General features: G+C 41.3%; 3 protein-coding genes across 5 annotated transcripts; 1 reads left to right on the top strand and 2 right to left on the bottom strand.

Moving 5' to 3' along the window:
* mlec (malectin) lies at nucleotides 1–8,902 on the top strand. The gene is made up of 6 exons (XM_069706659.1): nucleotides 1–186; nucleotides 650–876; nucleotides 1,478–1,656; nucleotides 1,748–1,924; nucleotides 3,906–3,963; nucleotides 4,159–8,902. Exons 2-6 carry the CDS (start codon nucleotides 669–671, stop codon nucleotides 4,401–4,403), a joined length of 867 nt encoding a protein of 288 aa, XP_069562760.1. The 5' UTR covers nucleotides 1–186; nucleotides 650–668; the 3' UTR covers nucleotides 4,404–8,902.
* A 489-nt stretch (nucleotides 8,903–9,391) lies between these two features.
* On the bottom strand, nucleotides 9,392–12,020 carry LOC138625626 (uncharacterized). Of its 2 annotated transcripts, XM_069706657.1 has the most exons (3): nucleotides 11,066–12,020; nucleotides 9,992–10,136; nucleotides 9,392–9,859 (listed from the first exon to the last, which is right to left on the bottom strand). In XM_069706657.1, exons 1-3 carry the CDS (start codon nucleotides 11,475–11,477, stop codon nucleotides 9,514–9,516), a joined length of 903 nt encoding a protein of 300 aa, XP_069562758.1. In that variant the 5' UTR covers nucleotides 11,478–12,020; the 3' UTR covers nucleotides 9,392–9,513. The 2 variants fall into 2 exon arrangements, with proteins under 2 accessions (XP_069562758.1, XP_069562759.1); XM_069706658.1 differs by lacking the exon at nucleotides 11,066–12,020 and having other exon boundaries at nucleotides 9,992–10,355.
* Nucleotides 12,021–12,154: 134 nt separating this feature from the next.
* On the bottom strand, nucleotides 12,155–18,105 carry hps4 (HPS4 biogenesis of lysosomal organelles complex 3 subunit 2). Of its 2 annotated transcripts, XM_069706652.1 has the most exons (13): nucleotides 18,026–18,105; nucleotides 17,930–17,972; nucleotides 17,342–17,432; nucleotides 17,052–17,195; nucleotides 16,823–16,930; nucleotides 16,457–16,573; nucleotides 15,985–16,079; nucleotides 15,827–15,899; nucleotides 15,023–15,147; nucleotides 14,302–14,944; nucleotides 14,052–14,178; nucleotides 13,606–13,708; nucleotides 12,155–13,144 (listed from the first exon to the last, which is right to left on the bottom strand). In XM_069706652.1, the coding sequence occupies exons 2-13, from the start codon at nucleotides 17,959–17,961 to the stop codon at nucleotides 12,973–12,975; spliced, it is 1,830 nt and encodes a 609-aa protein (XP_069562753.1). In that variant the 5' UTR covers nucleotides 17,962–17,972; nucleotides 18,026–18,105; the 3' UTR covers nucleotides 12,155–12,972. The 2 variants fall into 2 exon arrangements, with proteins under 2 accessions (XP_069562753.1, XP_069562757.1); XM_069706656.1 differs by lacking the exons at nucleotides 17,930–17,972; nucleotides 18,026–18,105 and adding an exon at nucleotides 17,769–17,910 and having other exon boundaries at nucleotides 17,052–17,432.
* Between the last annotated feature and the right edge of the window lie 679 nt (nucleotides 18,106–18,784).

Below are 18,784 nucleotides of genomic sequence, written 5' to 3'. Positions count from 1 at the left end.
CGCTCGTTTGAGTTGCACACATTGAATGAAAGTCGGTGCAGGAAAAAAGAAAAAGAAAAAGGCTTGTGGCCAAAGCAGCCAAACAATCCGAACACAGCCAACGCGATCATCTCGGGCTGTAAAAGTTGTTCGGTGACGCGTACATATTGGCAACACGCAGGCTGAAGACATCCGAGGAAGAGGAAGGTAAGAGACGTTTGTGTTTTCTCGACTCGAGAATTTCTGGTTAGACAGGTAGGGTTAGCTTCGCTTAGCATAGCCGACTAAAACCAACGTTACTCGCTGCTGATTTCGCGTTATTTATTTATTTATTTATTTCCCCCATTTATTTTAGCTTTTTGTTAATAACAGCGGCGTTTTTTTGTTGTTGTTGTTGTTGTCGTTGTTGTCGTAAACGCGTCGGGTGTTAAGCGGGAATTTACGCTGTCATTTTCCGGGTCTGCGTTTGGGAAGAAGAAAAAAAAATGTTGCTACTGCCGGTCGTTAGCATGGAGGCTAACTTACAGATATCGTGTTTCAGATGCCGTTAGCTCCTCAGGCTAGCTGACCTGACGCGGTTCAACGGAAGCGTTGCTTCGGTTACTGACTTTTATGCTGCATGCATGCAGGTACCGACGCTGTGTGTGTGTGTGTGTGTGTGTGTGTGCAGGACCGGGCTGTGTGAGGCAATGCAGCGGGTCACGGCGCAGCTGGTCGTCGCAGCGGTGCTGTCCCTGCTGTCCGAGCGGTGCTGGGCGGACGGCGGCGGTGGTGGCGGCGGCGGCCCCGTCCTCGCCGAGCGGGTTATCTGGGCTGTGAACGCCGGGGGAGAGGCGCACGTAGACGTGCACGGTATTCACTTCAAAAAGGACCCGTTGGAAGGAAAAATTGGCAAAGGTGAGTCGACGTTTAGCTGCTTAAACGCGGAGGCTTTTCACCTGTGGAGGTGGTGGAGGTGGTGGGTGGAGGGTGGAGGTGGTGGGTGACATTGTGGAGGGTACAAGGTGCTCCTCGGGATATTTGCGAGCACAAACCTCCGCATGGTCTCGGCTTCCGCAAGTGACTCCTAACTAATGAGGAGTCAGCAGAGAGAGCTGCGGCCCCGCCCCTCTCAACACGAAGAGGAAGCAAATCATGATCTGATCAAACCGACTGCAGGGAGTCTTGAGTCAATCTCTGTTTCATTGAGGCAAAGATATAATTATCCATTTAGAGGGAATACTGTACAAAGTGGTAACTTGGTATTTGAGACGTGGTGGATTTCATTGTAAAAGGTCGTGGGGCTTTGCTTTATATATATATATATATATATATCTATGTATACGTGTTTGTACATTTTTGTCTTTTATTGAGGGTTTCCGGGCTGCCCTAACAACTGAATTTCCCCACTGTGGGATTAATAAAGTCTTAAGTCTTGACTTCGAAAAGTTTTCCAGCATTGCTGCGAACAACGTGTGGTCGAACTGCACCCCGAGCCTCATTTTATTCTCCCGTGCAGCGTCTGATTATGGGGTGCGTCTGCCAATACTGCGTTCCAGTCCTGAGGACCAGATCCTGTACCAGACAGAGCGCTACAACGAAGACACCTTTGGATACGATGTCCCCATTCGTGAGGAAGGAGACTATATTCTAGTTATGAAGTATGCAGAGGTTTACTTTGCTCAGTCACAGCAAAAGGTATGTCGGTTAATACAGCTGATGTATCCTAATCGTGTATTTCTTGAGCTGAGCCGTTAATCGTGACCGATGTGGGAATACGTTTCTCCAGGTGTTTGACGTGCGTCTAAATGGCCACGTGGTGGTGAAGGACCTGGATATCTTCGACCGAGTGGGCCACAGCACCGCTCATGACGAGATCGTGCCCTTCTCTATCCGACGAGGCAAGCTGAGCGTGCAAGGAGAGGTGTCCACTTTCAACAGCAAGCTCGCTGTGGAGTTTGTAAAGGTGAGTTGTGGCCTATTTGAATTACCCGAGAAATCTTTGTGTCTTTGCGTCGCTGTCACTGAAAAGCTTTCCGTTTGCTTATTTTGCCAGATGCTTCTGATTCGATTCGAAATACACTGCAAACATTTTTGGAAAGATTAGATTTGATCATTTTCTTTGGCATTCTCTGTCACATCAAGAGCTTTTTTTTTTTTTTTAATAATGATAGGTTTGCATTACGTCATAGCTGTGGCAAAATGTTTATTTAACCCAGCGAGCGTGTAAAACTGATACCTTATCTGTTAATTATTTGATTTATTTATTTTTTTATAGAAGAGCGTTTTATTATTTTAAGATGACGTCCTGCATGTGCGATGGACAGAGGTTGGGAGAACCACGAGTACACAAGTAATGTAACTTGGACATTTTGGGATATATGATCAACCTTGCTGAGCGACGACAAGATTGATACCACTTTCTTGTCTGTTGAATTTGAACGGCAACACACATATTAAACTGAAAGCCCACTAATCTTGGGTGTCCACCTTTTTTCTTTTCTTTTTTTTTAAACTGTGCTGATTGAAGATGTTTGTGAAGCGTCCACATTTTTAGAATTTGTTTGAAGTTTTGAGGACTGTCATGGTGCAACTTTGTTCTATCAGAATTGGCTTTATTGGCTAAGTATGTCAACAAACACAAGGCCTGCCTGTAAAAGTACACATGCAGCAGAATAAATCAAACATTTTCCTCTCGGGGCTTCACAATCTGTTCAAATAACATCCTTGATCCTTGGACCCTCAACTCGACTGATGAACAACTGCCGTTAGAGGGGGAAAATGGAAGAAGCCTGGGGAATATTTTATCTGATTTTAACATTGTCTTTATCAAGTTCATTTTGAAGTAACGACAGCATGTTTCTGACTGGAAATGATTTACTGGAATCAAACGTGTCCATATAGTGATAACTGCTATTTAGCAAGAAATACGCTAAATCTATTAAGCTACACTTATTATATGAATTATTAATTATTGTATGAATTATAATAAGTGTAGCATGTCAACCAGATCATAACGGATTCATCTGCTGCAAAGCTTTTCAAAATGCCTGCGGTAATATTTGGAAGATTTTCTTCAATGCCCCCAAAGTAATATTTGCATTGTAACATCACAGTCAGAGATTCTACTTTTAAGTTGAGGAGCTGCTCACTAATGTTGATCAGATGGTTGCAGGCCACATATAAATACGTGCATTTTCTTTTTCTACTCGAACTAATCATTTTTCTTTTCAGGTTCTGGGTTCTTACAAATGAAAACTCGTGGCTTGTTAGTGGGTTTGTAGAACACTATGTGACTGCGGGCTGAGTTTGAAAGGTGGCATACTTTTTCCTTTTGTAGATCACTATTCCTCTCTGTATTTTCATTCTCTAAGAAGATCCAAGTGGGACACACAGTCTGCTTTTTTTTTTTTTTTTTTTTTTTACATACGTTTAAACTATTCAGAGCACGAATAAGCCTGTCACATTTATTACATAATCAGCTGATCACGATTCTTTGAGCACACAATCATTTTTGCATAATCTTTTAGATTTGTTTCTGTTCATTTTTCACCATTTGAGGTTTGTCTGCAGCTCTTTTAATGATGTCATCTCGTTGCACTCCTTCTTTTGCCGTAGTTTAGTGGCACGTGAGTGGAGAATTGGCACCACAAATGGAAGTATTTGTTCAGCTGCAATCCACCTGCATCTAGTATCGCTTCTTTCTTCTTTTAATCATACATTGGGATAAATTGAGACAAAAACAAAGTAAGAAGGTGTTAACAAAGTAAGATTAAGGCTCTTCAACCACTAAATAGGGTTTTCTTGAAAGTAAAAAAAACATTATGGAAGATTGTTGGAAACGTGACTTTTGTATGGCATGAAACACCTTTTGTTCCTGAAACTTGATTTTCTTTTGCATACATTTGGCCCAATTGACCATTTGACTCATCTTGTCTTTATTCCAGGGTTATTATGACAACCCCAAGGTCTGCGCTCTCTATGTAATGAAGGGGACATTAGAAGGTGAGTCCCGAGGTGGTGTACATATTGTACCCTTCAGCATTTTGCAGTAAAACAAATTAATCTCACAGATCATAATGTCTTTCTCAGCCAGATTATTGGTCATAAACATAGTTGTAGTGGTGCATCCAGATTATTCATGTGCCAGTTTCTTTATGTTTCTGACTGCCTTCACCCATCTTAACTTTTACTTGACAGATGTACCGAAACTTCAACCTCACCCTGGCTTGGAGAAGCCTGAGGAAGAGGAAGAAGAAGAGGAAGATAGCGAAGGAGGCGAGGAGAGTGGGAGGAAAAAGGTCCCGCCAGGTTCCAAGAACAGGGTCCAGTCGGGCCCGCGAACACCAAACCCATACGCAGCCGACAACAGCAGCCTAATGTTTCCCATCCTTGTTGCGTTTGGGGTGTTCATCCCCACACTGTTCTGCCTCTGCCGGCTCTGAGCAACAACAACAAAAAAAAAAAAAAAAAAAAACTTGCAATGGAGGAGACGTCAGGAGGATAAGATTGACGTGGGACTATGAAGAGATGGGGGGAGGGGGAAGTTGGGAGGGGAGGGGACGGGGGTGAGGGTCGTCAAGATGGCAACAGCAGCACAGGTAAAAACATAAATGCAGGAAGAGAGCTGGAGATTTGGAGCAAATCAGGACGACGGAGGACAAAAAAAGACAATAACCTTTCGGAAAGCCACCTCAAGATGAAGCTAACGCTGCTGTCGAGTTGTTCCGTTGAGGAAAGAGAAGGAGATGTAGGAAGTGTGTGCCGTGCGCTTCTTTCTGAATGTGTTTCACATCCACCTCTGCTGACCCTTATGAACAATGTTAGTCATTTCCACTCGGAGGCTGGGCAGGATTTTACAGAAGCCCGTCTTCAAGGGTTGACACCACATTTCTGCAGCTAAGGGATGCTCAGGAGTGATCGGTCTGGGCCCATTTTGTAAACTAAAAGCATTGTTTTGTACTGGGTGTAGCGCACTCTGTTTAACACTCCTGCTCAGCATCTGCTCAGACATGTTACCTTCAAATTGGGAATGGTGCTGCCTAGAAATAGTTTAAATAGAACAGAAACCACGAGTCAAGACGGTTAATGGGAAATACAGTTGCTCTTTGAGAGGCTTCTGTTTTCCTCAACTTGAAAGTTTTTGTGTCTTTTCATTCAGATCTGGTTAGTGCTTTTGTTGACGTGCCATCATTGGATTGCCATAAGGTGTTGAAAGATGGAGGAATGGAATCGGCTCCGTAGCTCAGCGACCTCATTTGCAGTCTGCTGTCAAAGGCGGCTTGCCTTTTCACTGGTTTCACAAATCTGTTGGTGACGTGTAGTAATGCATAATAGATGTCTTTGGCATTGTTCCACAAAATAATGATTCAGGGCCTTTAATAAGTGTCCTCAAATTAAAAGTCCTTGTTAGATTTTTTTTTTTTAATTTTTTTTTTGTTTGTTTTAATTTTTTTTTCCAAGGATGGTTCCATTTTGAAATCCCACATTAATCCTTTTACAGAGCAGTTTCTCTCAGTAAGGGACACGACGGTTGTTTTTAGTGAGAGTTAATGCTGTGAAATGCTGAAGCTCCGGTGAGTCAGGATCATTACATCACTGTATTTTATGTGAGCTTTGCCTTTTTTTTTTCTATTCATTCATGAAGTATGCATGCCTGCCTTTTTGTTTCACCAAAGAATGTCTTTTTTTTTAATATATATTATTATTAGAAAATTGAAAGCTCGATGGCCTGTTTAATTTGGCAAATAGCTCGCAAATTCAATTCTCTGCGGTCCTCTGTGTCTCAGTTGAACAGGTGAATGTTAGGCATACCATATGCTCTTCCTCTGAAAGTGATGAAGACTGATTAGTTAGAGTTTTCCTTCTTTTTACTTCAGTGTCCAAAATAGGAAGACAGCTGGAATTTATTTCTTGTTTGTTTTCATCATAGATTAGTGGTTTTGATTTAAAGGTCCCATATTTTGCAATTGTCTAATGTTTTCAATCTTGATATCCATAAGATGATATTGTGGTTTTAAATACCAAAAAAACATTCCAAAATAATTTTACATCTCTCTCTCTCGAGCTCTCAAAAGAACAGGATATTTTGTGTCTGTGTCTTTAAGACGCATTGATATAAAGTATCCTGTCTTCTGATTGGCTGACTCCTCTTTTTTTTCTTCTTTTCTTTAGTCTTGTAACTTGCCAGCTCCTCAACAGAATGATCACCGTGTCTTCCGTATAAAAGGTTGGACAGTGGGCCGTGCTGAGGGAGAGTTTGTGACATCACAAACTTACAGATGTCGCACAGCACAGCCGCTGAGTACAGGCTGTGTGGACTGAGCGTTTCGAGACTTTCACATTACTTATGTAGCAGCTAGAACTGCTTTATAATCCAAAAAGAACTGGAAATCTGAATTTAGACAATATGGGACCTTTAAAGCAGAATACTGCGTTGACTCCAGTCCCTCATCGCATCTTAAATTGAGAGAACATTATATAATAAATAATGAGAACCTGTGCCAGTCACTGCACTTGTTTCATACATCCTCCAAGTTTGTGTGTACCACGAGTTCGTACACCTGCTGTAAGTGGTGGCAAAGCACAACATTAGTGTAAATTGTTAAAAATATCAAATGTTTACTGGATGCTTTACATCAGCATTTATTCCATTCTCCACGTTGTTCTCTCGGCCTTTTCAATTCTGCTGTCTTAAAACTTTGTAATGTGGGCTATTTTACCATCTTGTTGATCCAGTGTGAACTTTCAGTGGCGTTAAGCCGCATGTTCTGGTCCTTGAACGAGCAAAGTGGGAACAAAATGTCGTCTTTGAGCCTTTTTTTTTTTTTTCCCCTCCATGGCCATGTTATCAGAGTCCACTTTGGCTGTGTTTTTGTCTCAGCTTTTGGACAATGATATTCTTTTTTAGCTTTCCATGCAGACTGAATAGAAGCTTTGTATTTCAGTTTTGGTGGAGTTGTGAACCCTCCTATTTATGCATCTAGTTACCTCCCTCAAGTGCTTAGCTCTACTCCAAGGACAATTTTGTAACTTTGCCTGTTTCACTAATGCGTCTTTTAATGCCCCCTCTCACCCCACTCCTCCTCCTCCTCCTCCTCCTTCTCCTTCTTCCTCCCCCTTACCAGTACTGCTGTTGCCATAAGCAGTACTTGAAAAACTATAAATAGTTCAGGTGTTGTGGATCCTTCCTCACTCCTCGATTCTCCTTCCCATTTTGATTGAAGATGGGCAAAGAAGTTGGTGCCAGGAAATATCCGATCACTTGTTGACAGTTCTGGGGTTTTTGTTGGTTGTTGGTTTTTTTTCTTTCTTTTCTTTTTTTTTTTTTTTATCTTGTAATCTCAACTCATATTTAAGACATGGAAGCACCTTCCTCTCCTCTGAAAAGATGCAAAAAGTTGATTTAATTCAGCACCAAAGCCACAATGTTCTGTTCCTCTGCAAGTCTACACAGTAGCGTGTGTATATAAGGTACAATTTCACACCTTTTTTTTTTTTTTTATCGTGTGACCACAGTTTTTGTTTTCATCAATTTTGTGTTGTAGCTGAGGTGTTGAGAGTTTTTAATCGAGGAAGTCTTTGTGGCCTTTCTTCTAGGGAGGAACGGTTGTTGGTACAGAGTATAGATACAAATTTAAACAGGCAGCCAGATGAACTGACTGTCAGAAAGTCAAATAAATGAGATTATGTCTGAAAATATGGGATCTTCCATTCTATTATATATAATTTAAATCAGAGCGGGGCTGACCTGGAGATATTTTATAACGTGCTTGGATTTGTTTGAATTTTTTTCCTCAGGATCTGTTTTATTTTTGCGTTTTTAAAACATGATATTTTATTGGTGTGACATTTTGCACTGCCTCATGTATTTTTAAAATGTCCGATTTTTTTTTTTTTGTGTGTTTGTCTTTGTTGCCTTGGATTATTGAATACATTGTGCTTTACCATCATTCGCCTTGAGGTTGCTCTTTTGTTGGGTTATATCAAAACAGCCTCTCTTTTATTTTTTCTTCTTCTTCTGTCAAATCCTTTTCAGGACTAGATTTTCATTCCACACCAACAGTGGCAACAGACGCCTTTCAGTAGAATTAATATATCCCGAGTCTGTCGTTAACCTCAACTTTTCTAGGAGCAAAGCCAGTCAAAATCAAATGGAAAGATTTGCAAAAAATACTTGTAAAACACAACTTCATATCTCTCATCCTTCCTTTTGTCAGACCTGTTGTTGTCAGTATGTCTCGGTTGAACTACTTGGGAGTGGAATGAAGATCTGCTCTGTTTTTATTTTTCCACGAGAACCAAAGAATTGCCGTCATTTCATCTAAATTCTTAAACACGTTGTCCTGACATGACGCTAAAGGTTCTTCATTTGTTTCATTCATTTTTGTTTTCATGTGGTAAACCAGTGACTAAACCAGAGAAAACAAATGTTGTCATTGCATTGTGACTCCCCCACCATGACTCCAATCTTCTTAAAAATATCCTAAAAGAGTGACTCAGCTCAGTAATTAATGTAAAATTTATTTTTGGCATGTGGCTACTTTCTTTTTCTTTTTTTTCTTCCTGTGTTTCTTTTTCAAAGCAACTGAAGATGTGAGACTAATTTAAACAGAGACAAATTTTAAATAGCGAAACATCAGCCGGTTTAACTTGTCCATCGTCCAGGCAGCAGAACGCAAACGGAAAGGTCTGCTGCCGATCACTCGGTGCGAGTGTGTGAGACAGTGAGTGTGTGCTTAACATGAGTTATGGATACACGTGTGTCGGGTTAATAAAAAAAGAAATAAAATAATGCTCTTCTGGGGGCTGTAGGCAGCAGCAGGTGGACTGAGAAATGTATTTGAGACCCCTGATCTTCTGACTCAGATGTGGCATATATCTGCAAAATGGGAAATGCTGATAAATGCTGTCTCTTTTTAATAAATGTGCTATTTTATCAGAATGTGTTGCTGCTGTTTTTACACTCCCAACACTCCTGAGTTGCCGTTAAGTACTCTTTGAGGTCATTAGGTGTTAAATGCTAAATTTAATTTGTGTTATGACAAATATTTCGCCTGTAAATCCACGGCATCAAATTTTTGAATTATGCACCTTTGTGAATGCCCAAATACACTAAAACTCTTTAATTGAACAGTCTGACCATATCTTCTGACAAAGTAGTCCCAACAAAAGTTCGGCATGGTCAGCACATGTCCAAGCCCCTTGTTTGTCCAGGTGTTGTTGTTTTTTTTCCACCTTTTCCCACCAACTGTGAAAACTTCTTTAAATAGAAGCACATTATCTTAGAGGAACGCAGCTGAACAAATTAGCCTGAACCTCTTCTAACAACACTGGTCATGAGTCATTGTTAACTTGAGTTTTTAATAACCAAAGAGTGACATTGTAAACTTACAGTGTCATATTTACAATGTACATATTTATATACAGTAGCTATAGTTTGCAAAACATTTATAAATTAATAGATCTGACATTGAAGTGCATCATGTGTCTTTTCTGTTAGAAAAGAGATTTAACAGATGAAATGGTTCCATGCAGTCACGTCTGGCTTTAATTTCATCTGTAGTACACAGCCATAAAAGGCGGGTGTAAGAGGTTAACACCGCCACTTCCACAGGACACTTCCAAACCATCCTTACTGCAGTCCAGGACCAAACCCAGGTCCAGAACAGGCACCATGTTGGCCACCTCATCCCTCCACATGTCACCGTTGGTGTCCTGCAGGGCCCCTAAAGAAGGCTTTTCGCCTGGTGGACCCCCGTTGGACAGAAACGCCACCCGCCAAATGTTTACCAAGCTGGTACTTGGTCTGGCACCATCCGTCATCTTCTGCAGACGCTTGAGAAGGAAGAGCAGATCCACTCTCAGGTCCACCGTGTCATCCAACGACCCCAGACTGTACCTGCAGCAGGCAAGGGAGAAGTGGGTTACAGCCAGGCCTGTAGCTATTCCACCAATGAATAGAAGGAAGAATTTGTCTGTAAAACAAACCAAAAAAAAAAAGTACATTTCCTCCTGAGAGCAGAGTTTTTACCTGGTAGGAAGGTTGTCCTTGGCCATGTTTGGAAGCACTGGCCGGATGTCCAGATGATGTGGGTTTGAAAGTTGAAGGTGAAGGTCCGCTCTCACAATTATCAACGATAAAATCTCTGTGGTGAGGACGAGCTCCACATCTGCATCTGGCGAGGGAGAGAAGAGGGAGTTAAGAGTCTGTCAGAGCAACACATTAAGCCGGGCTCAGTTGTGATAAATCCCAGGGATCACATCTCCACCACAGAGGTGATGTTTTCACTCCGAATACCTTGTTAACCTGTCAGCAGGATATCGGGACAGTTCTTGGAGGGGACAGTAAGCCATGCTGAGACTCATTTGTATGCAGATAACACAGTGGCCTATACAGCTGCATTAATCAAGCCATTAACATCCACCTCAAACTGCTTTTCAGCCTTCACTTGTACTTCCACAGAAAAACAGCTTATGACACTCAACCAGAGGGAAAATCCTGCAGAGTGACACTCTTTCAACACACGTGAGAGTTTTGTGTGTGGCTGTTTAATTCCATTTATCACGTATCTTTTTCTGCTGAAAACTTGCACCAGTTCATCCTCATAATCTCTTTATTTTCTCTGAATGTGGGCATGTTAAATCTTTGCAAAACACTCCTCTCCCATCCACCAGTGGTCACTCCCTTTGCATGGTCCGCATTGGGTTCGAACAAACTTCATAAAGAAAGTTCATTTGGAGGGTAAAAGTGGAATTTAAATGAGCAAAGCTTCTCTTTTTCTCTGACTTTTATCAAACGTTAATATCCCATACTTTTTTTTTTTTAGCTAGAAATATCCTGATTCTAAAACTAAGAAGCATGTTCAACAAGCAAACTGAACCTAAATTTAAGGAAAGGCAACAAGCTGGATAATTCTTCACCACTGTTAGGAACTCTCTGAATGGCTGATGTTTGTAGATGTGAAGATCCCAGTCTATGGTTACAAAAAAAAACATTTAGCTCCATTCAGTAAAACATATACCAACACAACCCCAAAAAGTTCAGTTTCATAGACAGTAAGAAACAAGTTAATCATGTTAAAGCGGAATCTATACTTTGTCTTACTTTCTGTCAAGCGACCTTGGATCCCCCTTACGTTCCTGCACTTTGCTCCTTCGTGACAGCATCGGTAAGCCCGTCGGATAAAGCTGCAAAGATATTTTCCTGGGAAAACCAAATCCTGCGAGGGTGCCGATGAAAAGGGCTGAATACAGAGCTTCACCAGTGTTGCGTTATCTCCAGGAGCTTGTGTATTTTCCAGCCAAGGTGCCGCGATCTGTGCGCACCGCTCCCGGTGCGTCCCCGCCATTGCGCGCCTCCACCGCCGGGATAAGTTCACGCGTGAAGTTGGTTCATCTGCAGTTTTTGGCACCCGTGACCAAAATCCCAGCGTGTTCACTGCGCGACTAAATACTCCAATGTCATTTGTCACTGCAAAGAGAAAAAAAGCAATCCAAATGCATTTTGAGGAGGCCATGGTGAAATCCTAAATCCTGGCACAGTTTCTCTCGAAAGCCAAAGACGAGACTGGTCTCCGCGCTATATATCCCACTGACAATGGGGACAATTTACCCCTTAGAATTTGAATCCTGACCCTCTTCTCAGTCCCTGCCCCTATTTTTGTCCGTACCCTTAACCACTCATTTGACCCCCATTGCTTTCTTTAAATGCGCCAGCACAATGAGGCGCCCAGAAGAGCGCCGATCCCGTCCATTCAAATTCAGTTTAGCTAATGTCTCGAATTACTCCATATTTGAATCATTGACAATTATTTTATTTACAGCACAGAAACATTGGGACACAACATGGAGAGTAACATTTCGCAACCATGTGCTTGGCTTTTTCAAATTACGCACGCACTTCTCGGGGCTATTTTAAACCTGAAGGTGGAAAACAATGAGGCCGATTGTAGGATTACGTGCAGGCCGCTGATGGCACCAAGAAGGTCTCGCAACCCCTGTGGTTTTAAAGAACTTACAAAAGCAGCTCGCATAAGACTGGAGTGGATCATGTATTCATTTAATCTCCACCAGTGTTACACCGCAGTAAATTTCCTCTCGGAAAACTTTTGAATAACGTCTAAACAAATGATGTGTTCAAGACGGAAAAAACAGTAGAACTAACAGACAAATTATACTTTTTTTGTTTTGTTACTAAAGTTTATTTGAAATAGAAACTTTTTTTTTTAATATATATATAAAAAAATGATGTTTTATTTAGAAATATGCGTAAGCTAATAAAAGCATCATTCATCAACAGTAAACAAAAAAGTAAAGATTTAACCTTGCTTTAGAAGAAACTTCTCATTAAATGTATAAGCAAAAACAGGAGGAACATTGCAGTCGCTGCATAAAGGAATGCAAAGTATCAGTGATAGGGGGTTGCACTGCGTAAACTCCCCCTCCCCCAACATACCCATTTCTGCAGGTAAAGATGCCAAGGTAGAAAAGTGAAAACCAGAAAAAACGAATTTTTGGAAATATGAAATACAACAACAACAAAAAAGAGCAAAGACAAGTATGGGAAGTGCCACAGATATATATAATATCTATATATCAATTACAGTCCCAGATACAAAAGCCTGTGTTTCTTAGCAATACAGAAATACAGTTTAACTCAAACAAGCATGTCAATAAATTGCATAATACTCATCATAAACATAACATACTGTATTTAACCTTTAACAACCCTCCTCTCTGTCACAGCAAATGCATAATTATGATTCAAATTATAAAAAGAAAAATCAAAGCTTATGAAGAATAGGAGCGCCATGTAGGTGTATATAGAACAGTATATTGAAAATATTATACAATCTGTTGCAAATCTGCTACAAAACAGGAAGTTTTAAATTATATTCTGAAAATGTCCTCGATCGAAATATCCAGATTTTTTTTTTTTTTTTGTAGGACCTGCTTACAGGACTCCTATTTAGATTTTTAAATCCAACTCATCTTGAACGTGATGCCGATCCATCAGAGCAGGTTAACCCCGTGTTTCAGCAGTCTGTGCCGGGCCTTGTTGGGCAGAGAGAAAGCACTGTCCTGGTGGTTGGGGATGCCTGAGTTCCTCAGTGATCCCCCGTGCTGCTGGAAGTACGTCTCCTGGGCTACGCTACGGGTTCCATACACTGCAGCTCCGGCACTCCTGCAGTGAAAATATCACCCACATTTATATTTCAAGCATGACGAATGATGACATGCAACAGAGATTAGAAAAGTGACATAAGACAGGGGCCACAGAGCAAACAGTAAATGTGTCTTGTTGTTATCTATGCAAGTTAAAGGGAAAACATTTCACAACATGATAGACAGATAGATACAAATTTTTTTCGCTACAGCAGCATTATAGGTACAGGAAAGCAAAAAAAAAAAACAGTAAAATATTAAATAGCACAGTATATAGATAAATAAATAGAATACAATAAAATAGAATAATTAAATTAAAACTAACTAAACAATAGTGCAAAGATTTAAACAAACAAGAAAGCAGATAACAGGTTGTTATTGTTATGATGGATTTTGACACCGACAAACCCATTCCCTTTCCCCATCTTCTATTTGAGAAGAACAAGAAACCCCCCAACCACCAGTCACTGCCAGGCTGACCTGATAATAGCCTCCTGCAGAGTTTCAGTGTTACAGAAATGCGAGTGTAGAAGTGATGTGGCACTGACAAAAGGATGTTCCGAGTCTCGGCCAGACACGTTGGCTGCAGAGACACATAATAACAGGGACACATCAACTCAGACATGCATGGTTACTATGCTGATCAGTTTCACAAATCACTCTCACACTCACACACATACACACACACACACACACACACACACACACATACACATACACACACACACACACACACACACACACACACACACACACACACACACACGCATTTCTGCAGGTAAAGATGCCAAGGTAGAAAAGTGAAAACTAGAAAAAAAAACGAATTTTTAGAAATACGAAATACAAAAAAAAGAGCAAAGACAAGTATGGGAAGTGCCACAGAGTGACTATAAAGAGATATATTGGAGTATTATGAGGGGCTTTACTTGTCAATGTGCTTTGAATGCAGTCAAAATGGGCAAAGATGTAGGGTGCTGGAGACCTCTGGACCCCTGGAGAGATGGTCCTCAGATGGGCCTCGAGTCCATTGAGTGAAGCCAGGCTGCTGTGATACTGGATACACATCATGACAAGGGGTTGACAGGAATTAACACATTTTAGCATTACAAATGCAAACTGGTGCATTTCATTAAAAACAAAACAAAACAAACTATTGGTTGATATTTTTTTTCTCACCACTTCCTCCATAGAAATTGTGTCACTCAAGAAATGCGGCTCCACCAGCAGAGCCATCATCAAGCCTTTAACTCGGTGCATGTATAGCGTCATGGGGATCAGTGGAATCATCTCCGAGTTTTCCAAAGCACTGGAGAGAGGAGGAGGAGGAGGAGGAGGGGGAGGAGGATCCCTGTGCTCTGACTCGTGGCCTTGAGCGCTCCCACAGCAGATTCTACCGTCTCCCTCCGCCACACTGTCGTCATGTGACTGCTCATTCCCAGAATCAGCGCCTCTCAAGTCCAAGACCGTCCCACATGCTGCGTCTCCTCCATTTAGATGGGAGTTCTCCTCGCACACCGAGTCGTCTCCTTCGCTGTTGTGAAAACTGTAACGATGCGACCTGTCCAGCACTCCCTCAGGTTCATCGGACGTTTTTCCATTTGAGAAAGGAGGCCTGAGCGACTGTGGTGAGGGGCCGGGTGATTCAGCAGTACTCTGTGATGGGGTCGGGCTAAACACAGAGTTATCCGATTCTATCAAGTGAGAGCTGAGGGACTCCTTCTGATCTGATGGCTCCGAGCTAGGAGAAGGTGTGTCAGATAAAGTTCGTGACAGGCGGGTCTTCTTTGGGAGAGCGTCTTTGTTTGAAGTGGAATGGGAACTGAAAGGTGGAAAACCGTTTGAGACAGTCGGACCTCTCGGGAAATGTTTTAAGTAAATTCATTTCAGAAAACACTACCTCAAATCTTTGTCAACAGGAGCTGACTGCAGGAGCTGTAGTTGAGCCATGGTCAGGTACACCGTCGTGGAGCTCACAGATCCACCAAATGAGCTACAGGTTCCCGGTCCACTGGGCGTCTGGGCCTGATTCAAACAATCAAACAAATCAAACTATGGCTCGTCATTGCTTTTCTGTTAAGTTTAACATTTTATTGGCTTTTTTTTTTTTACTGATAGATATGAAGAGATGAATACTAGGATGCCTGTACAGTGAATATGTAGCTGGAGCTAGCAGAGGGTTAGCTCAGCCTAGCCTGAAGACAAAATCGAGCACATGGCCTTTGTAAAATAGTTTGTAAATATATAAATAAATTGCAAATAACTTGTTTTTAAACTTGTGTGTACAGAAAAAGTAACCTAGCACGGCAATTAATATTAATATGTTTTAGAGTTTTTGGTGGGATAGGTTTTTCCTTTAGACTAAGCCAAGTGGCTGTTGACGCTAGCGTCATATTTAGTGTACTGGTATCAAAACCTTCAGCAAACTGGAGGAAAGAAGGTAAATATGCAAAAGAAAACATCTTAAATAAAATACTTCTGTAATTTCTTTATTAAAATGTCACTTAATTAGTCCAAATTACTTGTTCTTAAAGTGACCTGGGTTGGTTCTCAGCAAAAATAATAGATGATATTATTTAGTTGATTTAAACTGAGTGCATTGTGCAAAAAAAAAAAAAAACAATGAACAACTATACAAATGTAGATCTGTTTGGGGGGCAGTTGGGTGAGAAAGGATTTTAGAAAATATGGGACCATGTCCTACCTTGGTGTAGGTTTCACTCTCATGAACCATGACCTTCATTGTGAGCTCTGGAGACATCTGCGTGCTAACAACTCTTTAAAAAAAATAAAATAAAAGTGTCAGATTTCAGAACCTGTTATTTTAAAAAGAAGGTGGATATTGTCAAAATGCCAGCTCACCTTCCTCTGAAGAGAATACAGCCTCCCAGCACTAGAGGGCAGCGCTGACATGCCTGAAGGATGAGGGCAGCTTTGAGCAGGAGAAGTGGGTCCACCTGAGGACAAGAAACAAAACTGCAACCTTTCAGTTCATGGAGAAATTACTAAAAACCCAAAAGGTCATAAATATGCACTTTATAAAATCATAACTTTATCAGAGTGTTACACGAGGACACCTTCGTGAATGTTGGATTAAAACGTTTGTCTTGCCATCTTTCGCCTTATGTGATCATCGTTGCATCTTTCAGCACGTGTTTTGCGAAAGCTAGAAAACTTCACCCGTAAATGCACGCTGTATTATTTACATGCATTCTGTGGGCGCAACACAAATGTGCAGACGAGGACCGCCGAGCATTGTGACACAGTCACATCCTGTCTGAAAACAAAAAGAGAAGTCAGCGCAGGTTAAAAGCAGAACTCCTGTTGTACGTACGTTCATCGAGTCGATGGTCCTCAAGCAGCTGAAGACGTGATAGAGCTCGGAGGTTCCCGACTGCAGGTGAGAGAGGTACCGACCCCATCGAGCTGACAGGGCTTCCTGACTGTTGAGCTATAAAACAAAAATCACAAAATAAAGAGATGAACAAAATGTACCTGGACTCAATAATTGTCATATAACTTATGAAATGGATAAAAAAAAAATTGTATTCTGATTCTTCACATAAGTTGCATACAATATCAACCTAAATCAAAAATATGGTTTGTTGGAAACAGTTATTGTTGTATTTCTTTTTTTTTCAAATCAAACGTTTAACATACGAGACTACAGTAGGACTATTTAGACAACAGCAGGCTGCACCTGATAGCTCTGGCGGACAGAGCCGTTGTAGAAGCAGAAGAGGTTTATCAGCTCATCCAGGAGCTCACAGACACTGACTGTAGGGACGTCCATTGAGCAGCTTAGAGCCTTGAGAGATACAAGAAAAACACCTCTCCAGAATAAACATCTTATGAAATAAAGTCGGAAACATCTGGAGAAGCTGCTGCTGCTGCTGCTGCTGCTGCTGCTGCTGCTGTCACCCACTCACCCAGAAGAAGTCATCTTTCATGCGGATGGCAAACTTTTTGTGACGCAGCCTGAGGATGCGCACGGGAGAGGAGGAAAGCTCGGAGACACAGCGGCCCACGCCGGCGAGCTGGCTGCAGAGCAGCTCCTGCTTATCTAAAGGGGTCTGATAGAAGACACATGACGCCGTGATGAGCTTTAGTTGAGCAACTAAAAATAAAACAGAAGCCGGGATCATTTATCATCCTCAACGGTCTTCTGCCCACAACACAACCAAACTTGAAGCTTTGCAGCCGTTTGTAACCGTCCGACCTCTTCTGGATAGAAGTAGCAGATTCCCTCTCTCGTAGGGTCACTTTCTCCTCTGACCTTGGATCCATCGTAGAGGAAGAAATTATTACACCTGGGAAATAATCACAAGTAAATATATTTGAAAATCTGATTTAAAAAAAATAAAAAATAAAAAAAAAGGCCAGAGGACGAGCATGATTGGTGACATCGCAAAACATTTGGAGCCACATCTGGTCCAAGTCAACTTGGGTAATTGTGATGTGGAAACTTTCAGCCTTTCATTTTAAGGGTTTTTATATGACAAATTACTTTTTGTGGGAAAACCAGACAAGTCAAATTAATACTCAAAGTAGTGGATTTAAAGACTTTAAAACATGTCTGGAGGATTCTTTATCCTTTAAAAGTTGCTGCTCTGAAACCATCGAGCTATGAATGACAAGCCATGTACCTTCATGTGCAGGTCAGGTTGCACACAACAAACATTTCTGTCCGACAGTGAAGGCGAAAGGAAAATACCTCAGGAGAGGTTGGATTTGGGCAAACAGTCGAGCAGTAGTTTGTTTCTGTCGTAAAAGTGCAGGCGGACCGAGGTCCCCCAGCTGATCTTACCTCCTGGAGTCTGGCGGCGTGTGCTCATCCATCGGTTATCTTGCTTCCATGTAGGTCCACTCCGGCAGGTTATAGATGCACTCTGACAAAAAAAACAAAAACAACAACAACAAAAAAAAGTACATCTGAGTATTTCAGCCGCGAGTCCGACTCGGATGTTACAATATTCTCCGCCACTCCGCTGGTTGCTGCAAAATGGTGTTGTTTTTGTTGTTGTTGTTTTTTTTGTTGTTTTTTTTAAATACGACGACACGACAGCGATGGACGGTGTCCACAAACCGCGGTTAGACTTCCACTCACCATTAAGTTGAATCGCTTTCTGACAGAGAGAGTAATAGTGACACTTGAGGAATGCAGGTCAGTCACACGCAGCAGAAGTCATGTGAAAGTACGGCAAGCATAGGAGGACAAACTACTGCGCCATATAAATACGTTTCTCGGGAAGCTTTAAGAAGCGTTACGCAAACATGACGGTAATAAATCCATTACATACTTCGATAGCTCGTTAAAGTGAAGCTCAAATTAACTTTATTGTTCTGGGTAGTGTTGATGATAATTAGGATACCGATTATGCTCAGATAATAAATAATTGCTCTTCAAAGTCCACCGGTCAGATAAATGTTGTAAAAGTAGGTTATATAATATGCAAAGTGTGAAATCATGGACTGTATATCAGAGACTGAAATAAAGATATGTAGGAATTGTAAATAGCCCACAGTGCTTGTATAGTTTTATGATTTTCCACCACTGAATTAAAAGGTAGTTGCAGTATCTTAAAATTCACTGTAATCAACATATTTGAATTCACTTTAAATAATCAGTCACAGCAGTAGATTAATAAAACAGTTTCAAATA

Source organism: Brachyistius frenatus, unplaced genomic scaffold, assembly GCF_029030835.1.
Source record: "Brachyistius frenatus isolate BFR_SWC_R1_liver_20210118 unplaced genomic scaffold, ASM2903083v1 Contig_64, whole genome shotgun sequence".
In the NCBI taxonomy this organism is placed as follows: domain Eukaryota; kingdom Metazoa; phylum Chordata; class Actinopteri; family Embiotocidae; genus Brachyistius; species Brachyistius frenatus.
Note: the sequence above shows the minus strand (reverse complement) of the source record. Positions and strands in the feature narration are given on the sequence as shown.

Bases quoted from the DNA above. Each gene is read 5' to 3' on its own strand.
- mlec (XM_069706659.1), top strand. From the start codon at position 669: ATGCAGCGGGTCACGGCGCAGCTGGTCGTCGCAGCGGTGCTGTCCCTG. The intron at 1,925-3,905 runs GTGAGTTGTGGC...TCTTTATTCCAG, and splicing joins TCGCTGTGGAGTTTGTAAAG to GGTTATTATGACAACCCCAA. The intron at 3,964-4,158 runs GTGAGTCCCGAG...TTTACTTGACAG, and splicing joins AATGAAGGGGACATTAGAAG to ATGTACCGAAACTTCAACCT.
- LOC138625626 (XM_069706657.1), bottom strand. From the start codon at position 11,477: ATGGCCTCCTCAAAATGCATTTGGATTGCTTTTTTTCTCTTTGCAGTG. The intron at 10,137-11,065 runs GTAAGACAAAGT...CTCCCTCGCCAG, and splicing joins CCAAGGTCGCTTGACAGAAA to ATGCAGATGTGGAGCTCGTC. The intron at 9,860-9,991 runs GTAAAAACTCTG...TGCCTGCTGCAG, and splicing joins AAGGACAACCTTCCTACCAG to GTACAGTCTGGGGTCGTTGG.
- hps4 (XM_069706652.1), bottom strand. From the start codon at position 17,961: ATGGATGAGCACACGCCGCCAGACTCCAGGAG. The intron at 15,900-15,984 runs GTGAGCTGGCAT...TTTTTTTTAAAG, and splicing joins TGTATTCTCTTCAGAGGAAG to AGTTGTTAGCACGCAGATGT. The intron at 13,709-14,051 runs GTAAAGCCCCTC...GTGTCTCTGCAG, and splicing joins CATTCAAAGCACATTGACAA to CCAACGTGTCTGGCCGAGAC.